Source organism: Vicugna pacos, chromosome 4 (assembly GCF_048564905.1).
Source record: "Vicugna pacos chromosome 4, VicPac4, whole genome shotgun sequence".
In the NCBI taxonomy this organism is placed as follows: Eukaryota; Metazoa; Chordata; class Mammalia; order Artiodactyla; family Camelidae; genus Vicugna; species Vicugna pacos.
The window spans coordinates 15,600,262-15,622,098 of NC_132990.1; the positions used below are offsets into that span (position 1 = coordinate 15,600,262).

At 42.9% G+C, this 21,837-nt stretch overlaps 1 protein-coding gene across 3 annotated transcripts in view; it reads left to right on the plus strand.

The window, feature by feature from the left end:
- Positions 1–21,837, plus strand: part of MOB3B (MOB kinase activator 3B) — a 172,076-nt gene that overhangs the window by 54,897 nt on the left and 95,342 nt on the right. For all 3 annotated transcript variants that reach the window (XM_015248062.3, XM_072959279.1, XM_072959280.1), the window contains exon 2: positions 4,405–5,020. In XM_015248062.3, coding sequence (XP_015103548.1) covers positions 4,603–5,020 — 418 coding nt within the window. In that variant the 5' untranslated portion in view covers positions 4,405–4,602. The remainder of the gene's footprint in view (positions 1–4,404; positions 5,021–21,837) is intronic.

The following is a 21,837-nucleotide window of genomic DNA, read 5'->3' on the forward strand; positions in this document are numbered from 1 at the left end:
TCTGAGATTTTGCTAAAATTCAGGCTTAGATCTACTAGGTCTCGGGAGAGGACCGAGAGTCTGCATTTCTAACAAGCTCTCTTCGTTAGAGCAGGCCTTCACACTTGAAGTGTCATCCATGGACCAATAGACTTGGCATCACCTGGGAACTTTTTAGAAATGTGGACCCTCAGGCACCACCCAGACCTCCTGGACCAGAACCTACCTTTTAACAAGATCTCATGTTAACTTTTGAGAAGTACTGCTCTAACTATTTAATAAGCCTACAGTGCAAATTATGGGCAAGGGTCTTGATGGGGCTCTGGGTTGAAATAAGGTTAGATGGATTTCTTGTTGTCCTTTCATTTCAATACACTTCTGTGTACCTGATGCAGTATAGCATCTAACACTCAGATGAAGACACGGTCAGATGCCCCTGTGTTCAGTCATTCAGTGGCATGACAAATTTGTTATTCTTCATCCGGAGTGCCATTCTTTAAACCAGGGGGCCAACCTATCCTTGCTCCCCAAACTTTATTCTAGACAAAAAAGTTTGACCACAAGAGACATCCTCACGTCTGATCATGTCAGAATGGTGAATGCGTTTGGAACAGCGCTAACAGATCAGAGTTTCTCTTTCTCCATCTGTGAAATGGAGATAATACCACCTGTTCCCGTTCCTTTATAGTCTGGTCATGAGGAGCTTTGACATCTATATGTGAAGGGGCTTTGAAAACATAAAGATGTTCAAAGATTTTAGAACAACTTTAGTGAGGAAAAAAATCATATATATTTCAGTGCCAGGGAGGTCTGGATTCAAAATTTAGCCTAGCCATTGACCAATCTTGTGACTTCTGCAAAATCATTTCATACGATTGAGCCTCAATTTTTTTATATAAAATGGCCATAAAAACATCCATCCTGCAAGGTTGTGGTGAGGATTAAAATGTTAATAATATATGTAAAAATCTGGGGCATAGTAGAATTTAATATGTGGTAGCCAAGAACAGCACATTAGGGGACTTGGTTGAAAAATAATCCTCCAAAGATGATATTTCCCTGAAGTAAGCCTGTTATACTGGGGCAAAAAGTAAGTGACTTTAAAGATGGTTAAAGTTTTGAATAATTAATTGCTCATGCAGTTCAAGAGACTGGTATCTTGAAATTTGTTATCTAAGTATCTCTGGAAGAACAATTCCTAAACTTCAGACGGGGTTTGTCATTGTTTTATTGAAGTATAGTCAGTTTACAATGCATCAGTTATTTCTGGTGTACAGCATAATGTTTCAGTCATACATACATACATGTATTTGTTTTCATATTCTTTTTCATAAGACATTGAATAGTTCCCTGTGCTGTACAGAAGAAACTTGTTGTTTATCTGTTTTGTGTATGGTAGTTAATATTCACAAGTTTTGAACTCGCAATTTATTGCTTCCCACCCTCTTTCCCCCTGGTAACCTTAAGATTGTTTACTATGTCTATTGAGTCTATTTCTGTTTTATAGATAAGTTCATTAGTGTCTTCTTTCTTCTTTTTTCAGATTCCATGTATGAGTGATATCGTATGGTATTTTTCTCTTTCTGGCTTACTTCACTTAGAATGATGCTCTCCAGGCCCATCCATGTTGCTGCAAATGGAACTATTTTATTATTTTTTATGGCTGAGTAGTATTCCATTGTATAAATATACCACACCTTCTTTATCTAGTTATCTATCAATGGACATTTAGGTTGTTTCCATGTTTGGGCTATTGTAAATAGTGCTGCTATGAACATTGGGGTGCATGTATCTTTTTAAATTAGATCAAACAAGGTTTTAATATTTATTCAAATATTGATGAGTTGCAGCCACTGAAGGGCTTTGTGAGGAGGATTTGCTGTAATTATTCTGTCTCATTCACACGCTGTCATCGGGGTGCCAGAGGGACTTGTTGAAAGTGTCCATGAGAGCCTGGCACTGGTACAGGGAAGGTTTCTACATTGGTGTCCATGCATCCAGGCACTCCAGGCCATGGGGAAACAGCAGAACTAGTGATACTGAGGGTCATGTAAGGCGGCAAAAGAAGATTGCTCTGAGGACCGTGGGAACTGATGGTGCCCTCGTTATCAGAATAACAGAACAGCGAGTCTTACTTACTGGAGACTCGAGGGGGCGGCTGTTGGGTTGTGGCTGCTTTACTGTCAGCAATTAAGCCTTTGCCATACAGAGAGACTATTGTCTGTTTTACAAGAAAAACAAAAATCCTCATCCTTCTTTCTGTACCTTCCCAACCTCTAACTGATATTTTTGCTTTGGAAATGCCCTTTTAAGCCCTTTTGGTTTTTTAAGTCTCTTTTCAGGCAAGCTAAGCCTTTGGGAAGGTATTCTTCTGAAGGCGAGATGGCCCCTTTCTTTCCCTAGAGTTTGCAGAGTTTGAATGGTGACAACCTTCCTAGTGATATTCCAAAGTCCCTGGGAGTGTGATTCCACAGACAGCCAAAGGCAGGTTGTCACGTGACCTGCTTTCCCACATAGGTCTCTGTGTAGGGGGTGTGCACGTTCATGGCCAAGTGATGAAGAAAAAAAAAACACCTCACCAACATATGGCCTTGCAGTGAAAACCTAAGAGGAAGAGGGCGGGGTTAAGAGGGAGGAAGTGAGCAGACTGAGGCTGCAGGGAGTGGCCGGAAGAGGTCTTGGGCTGAATAATCAGCAGTTCTGAGCAAAGAGCAGGGTCTGTGAGAGGGGATGGGATGTCTGAGATGGTTTTGTTTGTGTTTGTGTTTTTTGCCTGAATAACTTAAGGTTGACTGAATCACCAAGCCGTGTTTGATTGTGGCAGAGCAGAACCCCTCCTAGGTAGGGAAGGTGGGGAAGAGCAGAGCAGTGGGATCGTGCTTCAAGCCCATTTTAACAGATGCCAGATGGGCTCTCCTAAATCTGGCCATAGCTGCTGGCTCATTTTCTAGGGCTTGACCTATGAGTGGTTCAGCCATCTCCTGTCTGTTTCCAGGGCACAGGACACAGTCTCCACCTCTGACCAATCTATACTTGTGGTCTTGGCAGAATATGTAGTTGGCAGCTATCGGTAACGGGGCCTCATGAACCGGCAGGAAAGACAGGTTGAAGGGCATCACTTTTTAGAATGCAGGGCTTCGTGGAAAGAGCATTTGCTAGAGGCCAAGAAATTAGATTTCAGTCCTAATCATGCCCCCTCCTAGCCAGTGGTTCAGCAAGTAATTTCATCTCTTGGAGACGCAGGGATAATGATACCTACTACAAATCTGCTGTACCTACTATCAGTCTACTAACAACCCTACCTGAATTTTGGAAGGGTCAAATGAGGTGATGGAGAAGAAAGTATTGAAGACTTCAAAGCTGCACTGTCCAATATGGTAGCCATTAGCTGCATTGAATTATTATTTATTTAGTTAAATCAGTTAATTATTTAATTAAATTAATTAAAATTAAATAAAATGAAAAATTCAGTTCCTTAATCACACTTGCCAGCTTTTAAGTGCTCAGTAGCCATGTGTGGCTGATGGGCACCATGTTGGACAACAAAGATATAGAACATTTGCATTATCACAGAAAGTTTCGTTGGGCAGCTCTGCCTCGAAGTGCTATCTAGGATGTGATAGTAAAGGATGGTGTAGGGTGACAAATTACTGTCATAGTTAGGGGTTCTTAGAAGGAAACAACACACTCAGTTTAGCTGAAGTAAAACACGATATTTACTTGACTAAGTCAAGAAAAACGTGTGCATCCCAAGGGCTGGAAACACAGCTAGGCTTCAAGAGCAATTGGAACCAGTTCCTAGAAGACTATCAAGGACAAAAGAAGCTACTCTCTCCTCACTGTCTTTCTCTTTTTCTCTTGTCTTCCTCTCCCTGTGGCCACTTGTGCTTTTGTCTCTATTTCTGTGTCTGTCCATGGCTTCTTCCCTCTCCTCCTCCTTCACTTCTTCCTCCTCTTCCTTCTGTACTTCTCCACCTCTCCTGCCTCCCTTCTCTGCAGACTAGCTTTCTCAGCTGTACTCCACATGGTCCAGGAGGATAGGGGTAGTGGCCTCATGCTTACTCAATAGGGACTGTGGGGGTGGGTGGGGCAGATGCTCCAAAAAGGAGCACCTGGGGATGTGTCACTGACTAACACGCTCAACCTTAACACCTTGGAGAGACTCTGATTACACAGGGAAGAGTTGCCAGAGATTTCACCAACGCCAGAAAGAAAAAGGATGTGATACCTTTTCTCCTTTGGTTGTTTGGTTTTATGATTTGACCACCCATAAAAATTCTAAGGGCTTTGGCTTAGCTTTCACGTCCTTATATCTGGATGAAAGTGGACACAGCCAGAAGCAAGATGGAAATCAGGACTAAGCCCTGTCATTACTTAAATGCAAATGGGACACACTAATGAGACCCTTTTCTCTCCTGTCTATAGAAAGAAACATGAGATTCCTGTGGAAATCATTAAAGAGGAAGGTGGAAGGGGCCATCTAAAAGATTTTGAAAGCTGCAGACCGCAAGACTGGGTCCAGAGGGCTGGCAGTGGAAAACCCTGTTGGGTTGTGATCTCTCCCTGAAGGGTCCCAGTTGCCTTTTTGCTTCCTGCAAAGGGAAGGAAGAGAGGGAGAAGACCATGTCCATTGCCTTGAAGCAGGTGTTCAACAAAGACAAGACATTCCGGCCTAAGAGGAAATTTGAACCTGGCACACAGAGGTTCGAACTCCACAAACGAGCTCAAGCATCCCTCAACTCGGGTGTGGACCTGAAGGCAGCTGTGCAGCTGCCCAGCGGGGAGGACCAGAACGACTGGGTGGCGGTGCACGTGGTGGACTTCTTCAATCGGATCAACCTCATCTACGGGACCATCTGTGAGTTCTGCACCGAGCGGACCTGCCCTGTGATGTCAGGGGGCCCCAAATATGAGTATCGGTGGCAGGATGACCTCAAGTACAAGAAGCCGACTGCCTTGCCAGCTCCCCAGTACATGAACCTTCTCATGGATTGGATCGAGGTCCAGATCAACAACGAGGATATATTTCCAACATGTGTAGGTAAGTCCGTGACCTGCTTCCTGGTTATTTTGTCACATCCCCACCCAACCTTGGAACGTTTACAGAGCCTTCTCGTAGGACTGCCTTTGAATGACAGTCAGCACCCACATCAGTGTTTCCCTAACTTCTATCACTCATGTACCTGCAATTTCTTTTTCCATATCTGAGGACCTTATTGGAAAAAAAAAATCATCTTTGAGCCACTTACATTTATTTCGTGGATCTCAGTAGTGGGGAACACTGGCTTGACGAAATGTTAAATTTGATCTTATTGGCTTCTTAAGGACTAGACTTCAAACCTACCCAGTTATCCTGGTAAAATTTTTAGTTTGGTGCTAATTGACTAGTTTGTTACATTAACTCTTATGCAGTTATTGGTACATATCTCTCAGGATAAGAAATCCCAGTGTGGGAATCCCTGGATTTGTTCGGGAATTGTGTGAACAGAGGGTTGGCATTTTGGGGAAATAAAGGACCCTGGTGTTCTTTTCTTCTGTCTCCTGATCGTAGGTAATAATTCCATTCTGTACTGTCAACTCTGGCCCCTTGTATAACTTCTAGACCAACCAGGACCCTTGAAACACAAATGCTTTTGTTTGCTTTGTGCTCATAGCCATGAAACTCTTCCAGGGGAAGGGGTAAATCTTTCTTATCTCTTTCTATTTTTTTAATGCTGCTGATCACTGGATTTTCCACACCTGATAGGTTGAATTTAGAATTCAGGTTTGGGGGCTGTAGGTTCAATAAAGTGGAACACTCTCCTGCTTCTCCTGTTGTACCACCAGTTCTGAGCACGGTGCCCTGGAACCTTTGAGGCACTCAGGAAATATTTGTAAAATGATTGGAAAAATACTTCTGCCGTTGGAAAATACTATTTAAAAGCTTAGAGGTGATTAGGGTATTTATTTTAAAAAAGCATTTGTTTTCATATGTTATACACCAGAAATTAACACAACATTGTAAATCAATTCTACTTTAAATAAATAAATAAATAAATAAAAACATGCAAAAAGTTAAAATAAAAAAGCATTTGAAACACATTGTTGAAATCACCTCTAGATAGGGGTGGTGTGTCCCCACATGGTATATGGAAAGTTGAGGTGCAGTGTATGGAAGTAATTAAGTGTATACCATGAAACAAAGTATATCCATTGATTAGGGCAGTATGTACATCTTGGAATAGTCAGCACACAAACCAGTTTGCTCAGAATTCTCGGGTTGCCTTGACTTGTCCTGTTCCTGTATGCACTTTCTCTCTGCTGTCCCTTGTTAGGGAAGGAGGTCGAGTGTGTGGGACTGCAGCCCCCCTTGGTGGGCTCACCAGCATAGGGGGAAGAAGGCAGGTTTCCCAGACTCCCCCGGCTGTAAAATTGGCACCTCAGAGGAATGGGGATTTCCTAGGTTCATGTCTTTTTGCCTTTTCATTGACAGTCGGAGGCGTCTTTTGGAGCTGGGAGGGATTTTTCTTTTCTGAAAACATCAGAAGCAACTGCCAATGCTCTGTGCAGAACATATGATAGCAATAAAGATAAATAAATGTGGGCAAGGATCCCTCCTTCTTGTCCCTCCCCTTCTGTTTCTGCTCCTCGATGCTTTGAACTCTGGGCACTTCTGCTGTCTCTGGCAGCAACTCTCTGGTTACCACATAGAGTTGCTGATCAGAAATAACATCACAGAGCCTGGTGTGTTACTTGAGTGTGACACCCTGTCTGGCGTTCTGCTTGGAAAATAGAACATCATAGGAGGTTTTAGACTTTGCTTGGAGGAAGTCGGTGATGCCGCCATATCCCCCAGAGTAATTGACTTTGCTTTCTTTTTCTGGGTGAATTTCCTTAGCCATTCAGCATGCTTGGGGGAATGCTCACCTGATCAGAATCCTCTGTTCAGCTCTTCCTAATCTGTGCTCCACAGTACACCAGTGTTTTGAGGGCTTTTAATAGGTACACTGTGATTTTCTTTCTCCTCCATGGAAAAATAATTTTGGGGAATGCTGAGTGAAATTAATTTTACTGCAGGACTTTAAATGTGCTAATGTGCATTAGAAATCTCCAAGAAAGGAATACTTTAGTATGTGGTGTATCCTAATTTGAGCCTGGTACTTTTTTTATTTTAATGGAACACTGTTAGCATCTTTCATGAAATGTTAATCTATATAAATTAGAGCTGTCAAAATTTTGCTTGTATCAGAATTACTTTGGCTTTCTTTTCAAAATGCAGACTCCTTGGTCTTCCCCCTTAATAGCTAAATGTGAATCTCTTAGGTGAGACCTGAGAATCTGTACCTTTTTTTTTTTTTTGAAGTAGAGCTGGTTTACAATGTGTTGATTTCTGGTATACAGCATAGTGATTCAGGTATACATCTATCTATATATATTACTTTTCATATTCTCTTTCATTATAGGCTATTGCAACATATTGAATATAGTTCCCTGTGCTACATAGTAAGACCTTGTTGTTTATCTATTTTATACATAGTAGTTAGTATCTGCAAGTCCCAAACTCCCAGTTTATCCCTCTACCCTCCCCTTTCTCCCCTAGTAACGGTAATTTTGTTTTCTATGTCTGTGAGTCTGTTTCTATTTTGTAAGTAAGTTTATTTGTGTCATTTTGAAAAGAAGAATCTATACTTTTAATAAGCACCTACCACTCCTCTGTTTATTATAACCACGAGGAATGCTTTTCATTCCCCGAGGAACTGTTTATTTCTTACCTCTCTGGTTTAATCCATGTCATTCTCTCCTTGGAATCACCTGCCTTCTTCATTTGGTGAATTCTCATGCATTCTTTTCACCATCTCCTCTGTGAAGACTGTCACCTGTTAGAATGTAAGCCCCTTAAAGTTATGGACCATATCTTCTTCATTTGAATATCCCAGCACTAAGTCTAGTCCTGGTGCCTTGTAAGTTGTTGGATGGATGGATGGATGGATGGATGGAAGGATGGATGGAAAACTAATCTTTATAAAGTTCCAGCATGTGTATGTTGCTGGTGATCAAAGTGAAGTTAAAGTGTCATCTCTGAATCCTTTTGTCACCATTGCTGGGGATTCCCTGCCCCTTGCTTCTGCAGGGTTTAATTTTCTCTTTAACTTTTCCAAGGTTAAAATGTTAGGTGTCAGTAAAAACCACGGCCATCCACCATCACCCTGAGGGTCTTCATTTGTAAATGCCCTGCTCTCCTCTGCTATGTGCCCTCAGACAACATTTTGCTGTCTTTGCAAGAACTTGTCTTTTAGGAGCCACTGTCTCTGTGAGAATTCATTTCCTCCTCTTCTTCCTCCCCCTGATTCCAGCCTACATTCCTTCTTTTTGATCTTGGTGCTGCCATGAGTCATTATCATGGAAATGATCAAGATGTCTGTCAGGATAAAGTGAAAGAGGAATTCTCTACCAAGAACAGACCCTGGGTAGATGAGAAATTGGAGCGTTCTGCTTAGCATGACGGCTTTGAATCCTGGGCAGATTTCTGTCTTCTTGCCTGGGAATTGGGAGGGGTTCAGACTTCACCTCCTCCCCACTGTGATCCAAGGAAATAGAACCGGAAAATACTGACAGATGTGAAGGCTTCCCCTTTGGTTAGGTATTAAAGGATATAAACAGCTGTTGATCTCTACCATTGAAACACAGAGGAGAGAAAAGCTTTCATCTGTTTCTAGATTCTCGTTTAGCTAGGAGACCGGTGCTATTTTAGAAGTCAGGCTTTCTCAGTTGGGAGAATACCAAACAGATGTGACTCCCTTGTGAACCCGAGTCTCCTCCACTCACCCTTGATTCTCACCAGTTTCCTTTGTTAAAAAGCCAACAGATGTCCCTGTGAAAGCTCCTAAGACAGCAGTAACTTCAGAAGCAAGATCCACCTCTTCTTCACTTGTATCTCTTAAACCGCTTTTAACCTCGATGGAAAAATAGAAAACCACAGCCTTTAAAAAAAAATTTATTGCTTGTCTAATTACAATAATTTGTATGTTCTAGCCCCCAGCTTCTCAGTTTTTCTCTTATATAATAGGATTTAAATCTTAGGTCTGACGCTCAGAAAAAAAAAGGAGTAGAAAACTTAGTGCTCCTCCAACTCATGTTTTTCAAGTCTTTGAACAGGAGGAATAAGAACATTGGAAAAAGAATGACATGATCTCACCTACCTCTATGGTTTTAGAATAAATGGGTGTCAAGGGAGGAAACAGCAGGGGAAGGAAGGGAGAGAAGCCAGGCTGGGAACTCAACACGTGTCGAGTCTGCTAAGTGCCAGGCACTATACTTGCCACTGTTAATCCGTCTTAAGTCTTGCAATAACTGAATGGATTAAAGATGCCATTTTCCCAGTGAGGAAGCTGACGTTTAAACAGGCCAAGGGGCTTTCCCAGGGTTGTACAGCTAATAAGTCATTTCAAAGTCAGAATTTGAGCTCAAAAATGTCTGGCCAAAAATCTGTGCCCTTGTCACCCCCTACCACTGATAGCACGGATGGTTCTGCAGATTTTCCTTCACAGGGTGAAAGGCTTCTCAGTCAAGGCTTTAGGAGGTTGTCTAGGACAGAGACAATTTCAGAAAACCTGATTTTTGCTATAAAGTTTAAAGAAAGAATCCTTTCCTATTGTTTTGTTTTGGTTTTATTTTGTTTGGTTTTGGTTTGCCCCTGTTTAATAAAAAAAAATTACCCCTGAAATGCCTGAGGAGTGTGTCCAGGCAGTGTAACTGTTGCCGTGTTCCAAGACTGAGCAGAGGATGACTTGGCCTCATGAAAATGTTTTGCATGCCTGTGACTACCTGCTTCTGCCATCCTGTCATTCAGTAAATGTTTGTCGAGCATCTGCTCAGAAGCAGGTCTTATTGTAGCCACCAAGAAAGAGCAAAGCAGACAGAGTTCCTGTCCTTCGGCAGTTTTCATAACGTCCAGAATGTCTAGTTGCTCCAAATTGCTCTGCACATTGTTCTAAAATGAGTACTTTGTCCCATGGTCAAGTGCATTGTGGAAATAGCTGCATCCCTTTGGCAACCTTGCTCATGAGACTGCAGGTGAGTTTCATCCTCTCAAAATATTGTGGCAGGAAACATAAAACTATAAAAATGTCCATAGGGATGTGCTTTTCAGACATGGGATGTCAGAGAACTGAATGTATAATTAGCACTTAAATTTTAACTTTTCATTTTCTGTTGTCTCCCTTGTGTTTTGTGTGTGTGTGTGTGTGTGTGTGTGTGTGTGATATAAATCTGTATAACACTGGTAAGACAGCATGCATGTCAATAGAATATATTTACAGTGGTAGAATGAATGCTGGGCTTTGTAGACAGACACTAGCTCTGCTGTTACAAGATGCTATGTGACTGCTTAACACATAACCTCTCTGAGCTTACGTTTCTCTGTGTAAAGATTCTGATCTCATAGGGCTGTTGTGAGGTTTAAACGAGACAGTGTGAATAAAAACACCCAGCCCAGAGCCATACGCCCCTGTAAGAGGTGCTCAAAAACAAATGTGTGTGAGCTGCCTCTCTCTCTGCAGACATTTCGACCTAACGATCAACCAGAACTCTTGGAGCCCACTAGATGATTTCTGAACGGTAGCCCCAGAAAAAAGCAAAATGCATTGTAAGAGCCTCCACATGAGTTTTTGAAATTAGCATTCCTCATTGCTGAATTGCTCTGTGATAGGGTCATACTCTCAAAGACTTTGGGAAATTTCAGTGTTTCTTTAGGAGCTAGCCCAACTCCTGGGGTCAGGGATGAGCACTCAACTCTTTAGGGATAGCGCTACGGGGGAGGATCTTCTCACTTGGTTTCCAGATGACTGAGTACTAAACCTGCCCATGTCCGGTGTCAGAGGCTGGGAATGGGTTCACTGGGAAAGTAGGGAGACAGCCTCCCAGTCACATCTGGGACAAGCCATTCATTAAAGTCAGTGTTGGGTGAGGTTCCCTGGATTGTCTCTCTCAGGAGAATGGGAAAAGTGTCTCAGTGCCAGGAATAGAGTCTCCAAGATAGCCTTGTGACCTGGCGTAGCCTTTTCCAAGGTTCTGGAAACATGTTTTGCCTTTGGGACCTGATAAACTGTTTGGTGACCTAAGAATGTACTTGGTGGGAAGGCATGGTCATAGAGCTGCAATTTTCTGAACACATATTGCCCTCAATGCTTTTCCTGCATTATGTTGCTTAATCTGTAAAACAACCCCATAAGGCAGGTAGTCAGTTTCACAGATGAAAAAGATTAAGTAACTTGCCCAGGGTCACACAGGCAGAACTAGGATTCAGACCCAGAGTAACTCAACTCTACAGCCCATGCTCTCAGCTGCTCCAGAATCTCGTGTCTGTGATGTTCGTACCCTAGAATCAGCATCACTTTGATTTACCCCTACCTGTTGCATCAAAGGCTAAATCCTCTCTAGGAAATATCCTAAGACAAACCTAGCATTCACAGGGAAGGATGTAAAAACAGACAGGGTCCTCACAGATGGGAATGCTTAAAGTTCTGCTCCTTGTAAGAACTTGCCTTCTCTAGCTTCTGATGCTACCCTAATTTATTCAGTTGTCTGTTTGTGGAAAACATGCAGAGACAGCCGAGTCCACTCTTCCTCACCCCCACTGGCTGCTGGCGAACTGATGGTTTTTTGTGGATGGTCACCATTCCCTGCTCCCTCCTTGTTAACCCAATACTGCGTGACTTGGTGGCTCAGTTGATGAGAATGTTGGTAAATAACCACCCCCACTCAACAAATCCCAACAGATACCTCTGGAAAATGAGGAGGGCCTCCAGTGTGCTAAAACACAGTGGGGAAAAGGAGTGGAGACAGGGAGCCCAGAGGGCCTGGAGATGGCCCTGTAAGTTAAGGCTAATTACCTGCTGTCCCCATCTGCACTGAGTTCTCCATTACTTGTGCTGTGTAATTTTAATGGGCCGTATCTCAAGTGACAAGTTGTTACATCTCAGCATCAGCCGGGAAGGGAACTGGGATATATAATACTCAGTGGGAAACAGAGATGAAAAACAAAGGCCGTGATGGGGGGCGAGGGAGGGGCATGTGCTGCTTTGACTCAGTTGGTGGTTGTAGACATGGCACCCGTCCTTAGTCATCCAAGATCAGTGCTACGTGGAGAGGCAGGCCAGCCCAGCACCAAGCTTGAAGGGATGTGGAAATGTTTCTGGAAATACAGTGGGATGGAGAAAAACGAGTTAACCAGGACTCTTGCCCAGAACAGAGATGGAGTTGGAAGGAACAGTTGTATAAGCCACTTGAAGTGAGGATGAGATCCCCAGGAGCCTGCATTATCTGGCGTGCCAGCTGACTTCTAAAGAGCACAGGTTTTTGTTTATCTGTGCAGGGTATATCAGCAGGGCCCTGATACCAGATGCCTTCTCTCTCTGCCCTCCCCACCAGCCTCTGTCTCCCTTCTAGATAGAGAAAGTATCCTTGAAGTGTCATTTTGAAGGGAGGCCACATTTTGGTCCTGCTCCAGATCTCCATGTGTGACGAATGACTCACAAGCGTTTCCTTTAAAGGACCTTTGTACGTTTCAGGGCATGAATTATCTGTCAAATTCTGCATATAAGAACTTACTGGTGTTTTGTCTTAAAAAAGACTCATGCTAAATTTATATTCTAAATTATGATTCTATCCATGTTCTCCTTCACATAATCATGTCTTTCTCTTAAGTCTTCTGGTAAAATGGATGCTCTGGGATGGTGTACCAGTTTGGGAAGGTGGGAGGGGGGTGGTAAACAGGTACAGAAGCATTAGTCTCTGTCAGACCTGAGTTCGTATCCCAGTTATCAACTTTTGCTAGCAGATTTTCACTCCCTGAGCCTGTATCCTCATCTATAAAATGCATATAAAAGTACCTACTACATAGGATTGTTGAGATGATCAGATAATAAGCTGCATTGCAAACAGTTAGCAAGACATAGACTTAGGTCTGCTTTAAATGTTAGTTCCCTCAATATCACATGGTATCAGTGTGATGAATTAGAATTGTCAGGTGAATTAAGGTAAGAAATTAAAGAAGGTAGAATGAAAATCCGTATTTTGTTTTTAATGGAGGTACTGGGGACTGACCCAGGGATTCGTGCATGCTAACCACTGAGCTATACCCTCCCCGCTAAACAATCCATATTTCTATCAAGCGTTTGACAGTGGAGTTGACCATCCACGTGCTCTTATCTTTTACTATATCTTATGGAACTGTTGGAAGAAAAGGCTAACATTCATGGGATGTTTTGCTTGACTTTGACAGCCAGAACCAGGTGTGTCCCCAAGGAACTTGAGATGTTTCACATGAATAGCATATGAGGTCTGCACAAAACCAATTCCACCTTCTTGTTTCTGCTACAAGAAGCAGCACCCAGCAGAACATTCTGCGTTCAGTAGACACATGGGGAACTAATTACTACTGTGCAAGTGTAAATTGATTGACTGATGCTACATCATTCACATTACAGAACAGAAAATTCCTGAAAATTGTGAGGCAGTTCAATCCTTTGTCACTTAGCTAATATTTTCATTTCTCAGAGAGAATTTAGTATTTAAAGAAAGCTTAGAAAAGAATCCTTTTATTGTGTGAATACCTCCTTAGTGATGTGTCTCATTGAGCCTAAGAGCTTGCCTTTGGGAGTTAAAATGTTTGTCTTCCTGGAGAGACAAAGTGGAGTTGTTACTTCTCTCTCAGGGAAAGGAGACAGTCTTCAGATGGAGCAGTAGGTTTTCAGTGTTTCTGCATCACCTGGCCCAGGATCCAAGAACTAGAGAGCAGGTATGCATTAAGAAAGCAGCTCCATCCGGTAGGCAAGCATTCATGCTCTTATGTCCCGCCCGTGTCACATCCTCTGGGATTCTGCCAGTGTTGGCCGGCTCCTTCCTGGCTTCTGGTCCAGCCAGAGTGAAGGAGCCCTAATGCCTGATGTGGTAGCACCATGGGACCTCAACATCTGGGGACTACCAAGAAGTACTTGTGATGACTTCCTTCAACATCACTCGGTTGCCTGGCCCAGCCAGGGAATTCTGTTGTGACCTCTAGGAACAGAGGGAAGAAAATTGTTGAATATTGGAGATTTACCTGCTTCAGTCCTCAGGTGAACCATTCATATGTCACCATCCCAAAGTTGGGGAAGAAAAAGCCTACAGCTGAGGGCTTCTCTCTGCATCTTTGAAAAGAAATGTGAGCAAATATGTTAATGATATGTACCAAGGCCCCTAGGAAACATTCTGTGAACAGTGACTGTCATAACCATGGAATGTGTTCTGATGGCTCTATTTTGTTTTCCAAAAATAGTGTAGAGGTAAAGCTCGTCATCAGTCCACATTCAGCTCTCTTTCTCTCATGAGCTTTGTGAACTTGGCAAGCCCTGACCCTCTCTGAGCCTATCTCCTCATCTGGAAAGTGGGGGTAATGATAATTATACCCACTTTGTCAGGTTATGAGAATTAAGTGTCATAATGTACACAATGCTCTTAGTGAGTTCCTGGTAGAGAATTAAGTGCTGAATACATTTTCCCTTTATTTCCTTTTCATGGTGATATAAAAAGAGAAGATTTCCTTTTCATGGTGATATAAAAAGAGAAGACTGCTGATTTATTGCAGTTGTAAGGCTTAGTTATCTAGTAGAATTTCTTCTGCAGTATTTGCTGTACTACAGCTGTATTACATTTCTTTTCTGACTGGAATAAAAATTGAGAAAGACTATTGATCATGTCATAATTACATTAGTTACCTTGGAAAAAGAGTAATTTTTCACATCCGTTAGAATACCAGTTAATAATCAAGATTTGAATACCTTGCTGAAATCAATAGATTCCATTTTTCCTGTGAGGCAGTAATTTCGAAGTACAGTCATAATAATATTAATTCACATTTTTTACCTATTCAGGGCCCAGCGGTGTGCTAGATCCTTTATGTGTATTTTTTTCTAATCCTCACAGCAGCACCAGTTGACCATTCTCTTTATCTCTATTTTCTAATTTTTTTAAAAAATGGAGGTACTAGGGATTGAGCCCAGGACCTCGTGCATGCTAAGCATGTACTCTACCACTGAGCTATATCCTCCTCACATCCTGATTTTCAAATGAAGAAATGGACATAAGTTTCCTCCTGGAAACTGTGGGGAGAGCTGAAACGTCAAACTGGGACGGTGAAACAACTGGATAGTAACAAGAGCTACTCCTCCCTAGGGCTGGACAGAGCAAGTCAAGGCGAGGAGAGGGGATTACTGGCTCCGGGGACTGGGGCTGCTCAGTGGGAGTAGGCAGCATGGAGGAGAGGCTGGTTCCGCAGAAACTGGAACCACAGAGAAGATGCAGTGCTGCTGGAGACCGAGGAGAGTGCATGGGAGAAATGCCTGGGTGCCTGCTCCCCTCCTCCAGTCTCTTGCCAGGGCTTCCTCCTGACTAGGGTAAAGGAGCCTGGGAAGCGTATGTAGGGAATAGGTCTGAGAGTGAATAGGCAACTGTCTGGCATATGGAGAAAACAGATACATGACAAATAAACGTACGATATAATTTTAGGTAGTGATGAGTTCTGCAAGGACCAAGTTGGACAAGGGAATTGAGATGCTATACGATTTAAACAAGATAGGTGTAGAATAGTGATCTCAAATTGTTTTGGTCTTAAAACTCCTTCATCCTCTTAAATTACTGAAAATCCCAAAGATCTTTTGTTTAATGTGAGTTACACCTATCATTAGCTATATTAGAAATTAAAACTAGGGAGCTTTTAAAATATGTATCAATTCATTGAAAAAATAATGAACTCATCATCTATTAGCATACATAACACTTTATTGAAAAATGACTGTATTTCCCAAAACAAAAAATGAGTAAGAAGAGTGGCATTGTTTTACTTTTTGCAAATCTCTTTAGTGTCTGGTTTAATACGAAACAACTGGACTCTCTTATCTGCTTCTGTATTTCATTCAGTCTATAGTTCAACTCCAGCTTCACACAGATACATAGTTGGAAAGGGGAGGACTTTGTGTACCTACAGAAAGACCCCCAGAGGTTCATACAATCCTTTGAGAACCACTACTGTAGATAAAGGAATAAAGAGGCCTGTCCTTTGCACCTAGTAGGTACCTGATGATTTTGGTTGAATGAACCCAAATTAAGATTGCATTGAGGGTTTTGCAGTGTCCCCTGTGATAAATGGTGGCAATGGTGACATCGTGTTAGTATAAACCAGTTAGAAAAGGTTGTTCTCATGGCCCATTCATCAGTAGGACACCTACTACATGGTATTTACCCAGCACTACTAGCTTTTCGCCTTAGTGTTCAGAGCAGAGTCGTGCAGTCATGGACTTTCATAGGACCCCCCAAAGAAAGATACTAATTAGTCTCTGAAAAAAATGCATCCTCTGGTTTCCCTATCACCGTGTTCACACTTGCATAATAAGCTAGTTCTGAGAAGATTAGACTTCACTGATGGTACTTGATGTGCACATAGGAAGTATTTTAAAATTTGAAAGGAATTGCTGTGTTATAATTATTATGTGTCAAAATGGTAGACCACCACCAGTTACTCACCTTGCAGATTTTATGCAGCTGTATTCAGGTTAAAGATGGCATTCTATATGAGTGAGAGAGGCTGTAAGTTTCTTCTTACCATCAATAGATACATATTCTTACAGAATGTACATATTGTAAGGTAGCTGTTATGGAAAAGAAATTAAATGAATGTTTAGACAGTATTTGCTCTTTTCATCAGCGTACATAATAATTCAACATTAACTGAACCCCCTGACAAGGGACACTGTGATGGAGATGACTATCAGTCAGCTTTAGATGGACAATGTCCACATTGCTTCATCCCCCAAAATGGGCAGGTATGTGTTACCCTCTGTTGGACAGACCAGTTTTTGAATGAGGTTTATAAAGCATCTTAGGCCAAATGAAATATGTTTCTATTGCTGATGTCAAAGGCAAACCTCACACCTGCCTTTCTGAGCAGATGATGTCATATCTTGCTTTGATTTTATGCAGTTGATATAATAATGATGTCTACCATTTACTGAGTGTCTACAGCAGGTTAGGTGCTTTACAACCATTTTAGAAAGGTGTTTTTTTGCCTCTTCTCCAAATGAGGAAACTCAGTCCCAGGGAGGCCCAGGTCACACAGCTTGTAAAGACCTGTGTCAAGTCTTTCTGACTCCTTTGTGTTTTTTCACTACATCAGGGACCTGTGAGAGATGCACACTTCAGGCACATGTATGCATGTCTTTTCATAAACACAAAGACAGAAATATATTCAAACTGAGTGAGAGAGGAGAAAAACGAAAGGATAATTTGAAGAAGCGAGAAGTTTGGCTTCTCTGTGACACCAAAGCATGAGACCTTTGCAGAAAAATCCTGCTGGGATGAAATAAAATATTTCAAGTCATGTCTTTGTTCCTTTTTCACTGTGCCTTGAATACATGGAACTGACTCATACTTTGCTGAAACTAGGGAGACTCATGCCACTGGCACAAACCCTGCTTAATAAGGTGAGACAAATGAGATGGTTCAATAATTTTCATGGGTATAGAAAGGACTGATTTTATGTGACTGCGTGTGTGTCTTTTAAAGGTAAAAACTTCACTAGTTAGGAAGAAAAAGAGGAAAAAATGATCAAAAAAATATGAGGGTATGTCAGCTAGCTACCTGTTGTGCTCTGTGGTTTCACATTGAAGAAATGAGCAGACCAATGTAATTGAGTCTTTGGGTTTTACCTTTCAGTCCAGTATGCAAAGTCCCTCTGACTCTGTCAGCCTTCCCTTTTTACTCCTTGGCCTGTTAACCCTATTTCTCTGCTGTAACACCTGGTGACCTAGGTTATCTGATTGCTATGAGGACTTAATAAGATAGTCCGTGGGGCTTGGCATCTAGAAAATGCTCAATAAACATCAGCGAACGTGCTTTCTAATAATATTCTCAATACTGTATTTCTGCCAAGTCACTGCTACGTTTTTCTCCCGTATGAGAAGCTGCAAGTACCAGTAAGTGATGGAGGCTTCCAGGAATTAAGACTCTGGGGTCCCTGGGCCCTCGACAGGCAGGGTGAGAAGCAGATTTCTGTACTTCCTGCAGAGGTGGACTTTTCAGCCATGGCTTCTCGATCGCCCCTCAGACAGTTGACGCTTTGGGGCCCATGAAATTTTTTTAGCCCAAAACATGTTGACTCCTTAAATAGCTGTGGAATGTGGCTGCCCTTATCAGTCTGTGATGACTCACAGGGATGACTGGGCTCCATGTTATTTCAGGTGCCACAGGTGTACATTTCACCTGCCTCCTCCCCGCAGTGCTGTCCAGCAGCTGGCCTTTGGGGAAAGTCCACGGGGCACTGTCAGCTCGCGAGAAATAGGACTAAACGTGGGGCTCAAGTTTTTCAGATAACATGGTGTCACCTTTTCCAGGACAGTTTGAAAAGGGGATGTTATCCCAGGGAACCTTTAAATGACCCAATAAATAGATCCGGAAGGATATGTTTCTTGAAAACGCTATGTTTCAGAACTAAGTTCAGGGTTATAATTTAGCAATTATTTACTAAGTGTCTACCTATTCCAAGTACTGTATTAGGGGGCGGTCTGCCTGTTCCTTGTGCCTTCCCCTGGAGGGGGCTTCTCCACACCCTTCAGGGTGCTCTGTTCCTGCGGCTGGAGCATTTAACCCTATCCATAGTCTCAGGCCTAACAGAGGCTCTGACCTGCTTCTTAGGTTTCGGTGGCAAGATGGACTCTCCTGTTATTATTACTGGGCCAACTCCCTACTCCAAATTCCAAGACCAGGAAGTGGATTCTTGCCAAGGGCTCTACCTGGTACCCCACTCACTGTAAACTGATGTCCCACCTTGTCTGCCCAGTTGTGCCATATTAGGTCATACTGCCGGGGTCCAGTCCAATGCCAGGGTCCTCACTGCTTGATGCCAGCCCTTTCCATGTTGACCATTGGCCAGTGCCTTGTTCTCCCACCTGTCCCCCATCCTCTTGCCCCTGCCATCTGCCAGGGCTCCCTGGTTTGCTTCCTCCTGAGTTTGCCCCAGGCACCTGCCTCATCTCCATGGGTCTATCAGCTGTCCTCAACCTCCTGCCACTGAAAAGGGTGAAGAGGGCCTTCTCCCACCAGCTCTGCAGCCGAAGTTCTGCCACCAGTCACAGCCTTGGGCCGGACGCAGCTCTTTCAGCAAGGAGCAGGCGAGGGCTCTTAGACTCTGGCAGGAACGGAGCTCTGAATCAAGTTTCCTTCTAGCTGCCAAGGTCCTGAATTGACTGCTTAGGCTCTTTCTAAGTTAATGCTCTGCTCTTTTGCTCGAGCTGAAGTGGTGGCAAAAGGATGAGGGACTAAGAGTTGGAGCAGCCCCTACTTTAAAAAAGTTCTCAGTGCTCTTGGCTATTTATACAGTTACTGCTGTCTGTGAATGTGGCTTCTAAAAGATACACTAGCTTGCGTCACTATGTCTTAAATGGTCTTGCAACTGAATAAGAAAAGCGAAAGTGCATCTGGCATATCAAGAGGCCCCTATTCATCTGGTCCAGTAAGCCAGCTCCTTAATTTAAGAAATATCAATGTGGCTTCTGTTCTTCCACAGCATCTAGATGTGTTTTTGTTTCCAGTAGGACTTAGCAAAGTTGTTGTCCCATGCTTTAAGAAGGCTGCAGGCTGAAAATATCTCAATACGTTTTTTTAAATGACATAATAAGAAAACAGAAGTCTTCTTCTTTCCCTGGAGATAAGCAGTTCCAGATAGAAGACAGGCAGCTGTGTCCCTAAGGATGACTCTCACTTCTGTGGCATAACTCACTGCTTATAAATAATGAACTTGTCAAATTTGAGATGCATCGGTGAATTTCAAAAGGAAGGGCTCTGGTGACAATGTTAAGTATTCGGAGCGGTTGAAGGGAGATGTGCATCAGAAATGAGTCTACTTTTTTTTTAAGTCCATCAGGTGGATCATGTTCATCAGTGAGCTATAAATAAATAGATCTCATATAAATAATTAAACAAATTTGATAAGAGTCGTGGCCCCTTAACTGGCTAATGCCCAGTAAAATGGGAGACTTGTCTCCTTGCTGTTGGTGAACACTTGAAATTTAACTCACCAAAAAGGACTAAATTTGTAATTATGTAATGGCCCCAAATGAAGTCAGATTTTTGAACATCAAGGCAATTTTACTTTTTCCTGTAGTCTTTGGTCTTCTAAGAGGTCTTAATGCCAAGAAGGCCACAACTCTTTAGCCCATTCACATAGCAGATAGTCATTCTCTTAGAAACCATGAGTCAGATCATGTTTATTCTCTGCTTACAAAAACCCAGCATCTCCACACTGCAACCAGAAAAAAGAAGTCCTAAATCCCTGTCTTGGTCTGCTGCCCCCTGCAGGCCCCTAGCCATTTCCTCTTGTACCATTTCCCCAGCCCATCCTAGCCATCCTAGCCTTCACTGTGCTTCTCAGACAGCCCCCACCCAACTAGTTCTTCCTCCTTCTGCCACTTCCAAGCCTTTGCACTTTCTGTTCCTGTGCCTGGAACTCTCCACCCTGGGTTTTTGCATAGCTGGCCTCTTCCTGTTTTTCAGGTCTTCCCTCGAATTTCCCTTTCTTGGAAAACACTTTTCTATCCATTCGATATAACATGACATAGATCCCTTTGGTGTATCTCTATTTGACCATCCTGCTCAATTGCCTTAATACTATTTTCATTCTGAAATCATTTGTCTTGCTCATTTATTCATTTATATTTGTTAACAGGAATAAGATAATCAATAATTCCTTACTAAAACTCAAGTGATGCAACGGAAACCATCATGATAAATCTGAAATGTTACCTTTTTCTATGGGCATGATTGCCTGAGGAGCTTGTGTAAGTCAACCTGCATTTACTTACTCTGTGCCCAGTACAGTAGTAACTTCAGGAGGCCAATCAGACAGTCAGCAAATATTTACTGAATATTTCACACATGCCAGACAATGTGCTAGGGTGCTAAACACAGCAGTCAGCAAAACAAGCCTGACCTACTCCTCTGGGAACTGAAAATCAAAACAGTGGAGGGAAATACTACAAAGGAGGGAAGCTCCCTGGGTGCAGGAATCTCTCCCTTTCGATACTGCACCCCCAGTGCCTACAGCGGTGCCCAGCACAAGCAGGGGCTCTGTGTAAGCTGATGAATGAACAGGTGAAATTGATCATTAAAGTGTGAAAAGTTTGGCAGAGGAAAATGCAGCGTGCCAAATATACAAAATTCAAACACACACAGAGTCTCTAACAGGGGAGCTCAGAAGGCATGTTTAAGGTGAGAGCAGAAGTCTGAGTGGGGGTCAGCCAGGTGGGAAGGGCCAAGGATGGAGGAGGCAGAAGAAGAGAGCAACACGTGCCCAGGCTCTGCGGCTGAGAAAAGCGAGGCATCTCTGAAGAGTGAAAGGAAGACAGAGGTGAGGGCTTCAGAGAGGCATCTCTGAAGAGTGAAAGGAAGACAGTGAGTGAGGCGGGAGTGACTCAGAGTTCACAGAGGCAGCAGGGCCTTGGAGGTCACGCAGGAGAACATGGAGGTCCTGAGAAGAACTCTGGACTTCATTCTCCTGTCGTTGGAAGCCTCTGAAGACAGCTGAGTGACATGATAAGACTTGAATTTTCAAAGTAGTGCTCTGGCCACAGACCAGGGAGGGACAAGGATGGATAAAGAGAGACCGGCTGGGACCTCACTGCAGTGGTCCAGGTAAGAGATGGGGAGAGCTTAAACTCAACTGTGGAGAGAATTATGTGGATTCGAAGGGTTTAGGAGGGAGAGCAGGTGATGGAATATGTAGGGGGTAAAGCAGGGAACAGGAGCAATAAAGGGTTAACTCCTGGGTTTCTGGCTTGAGCAACTAAGTAG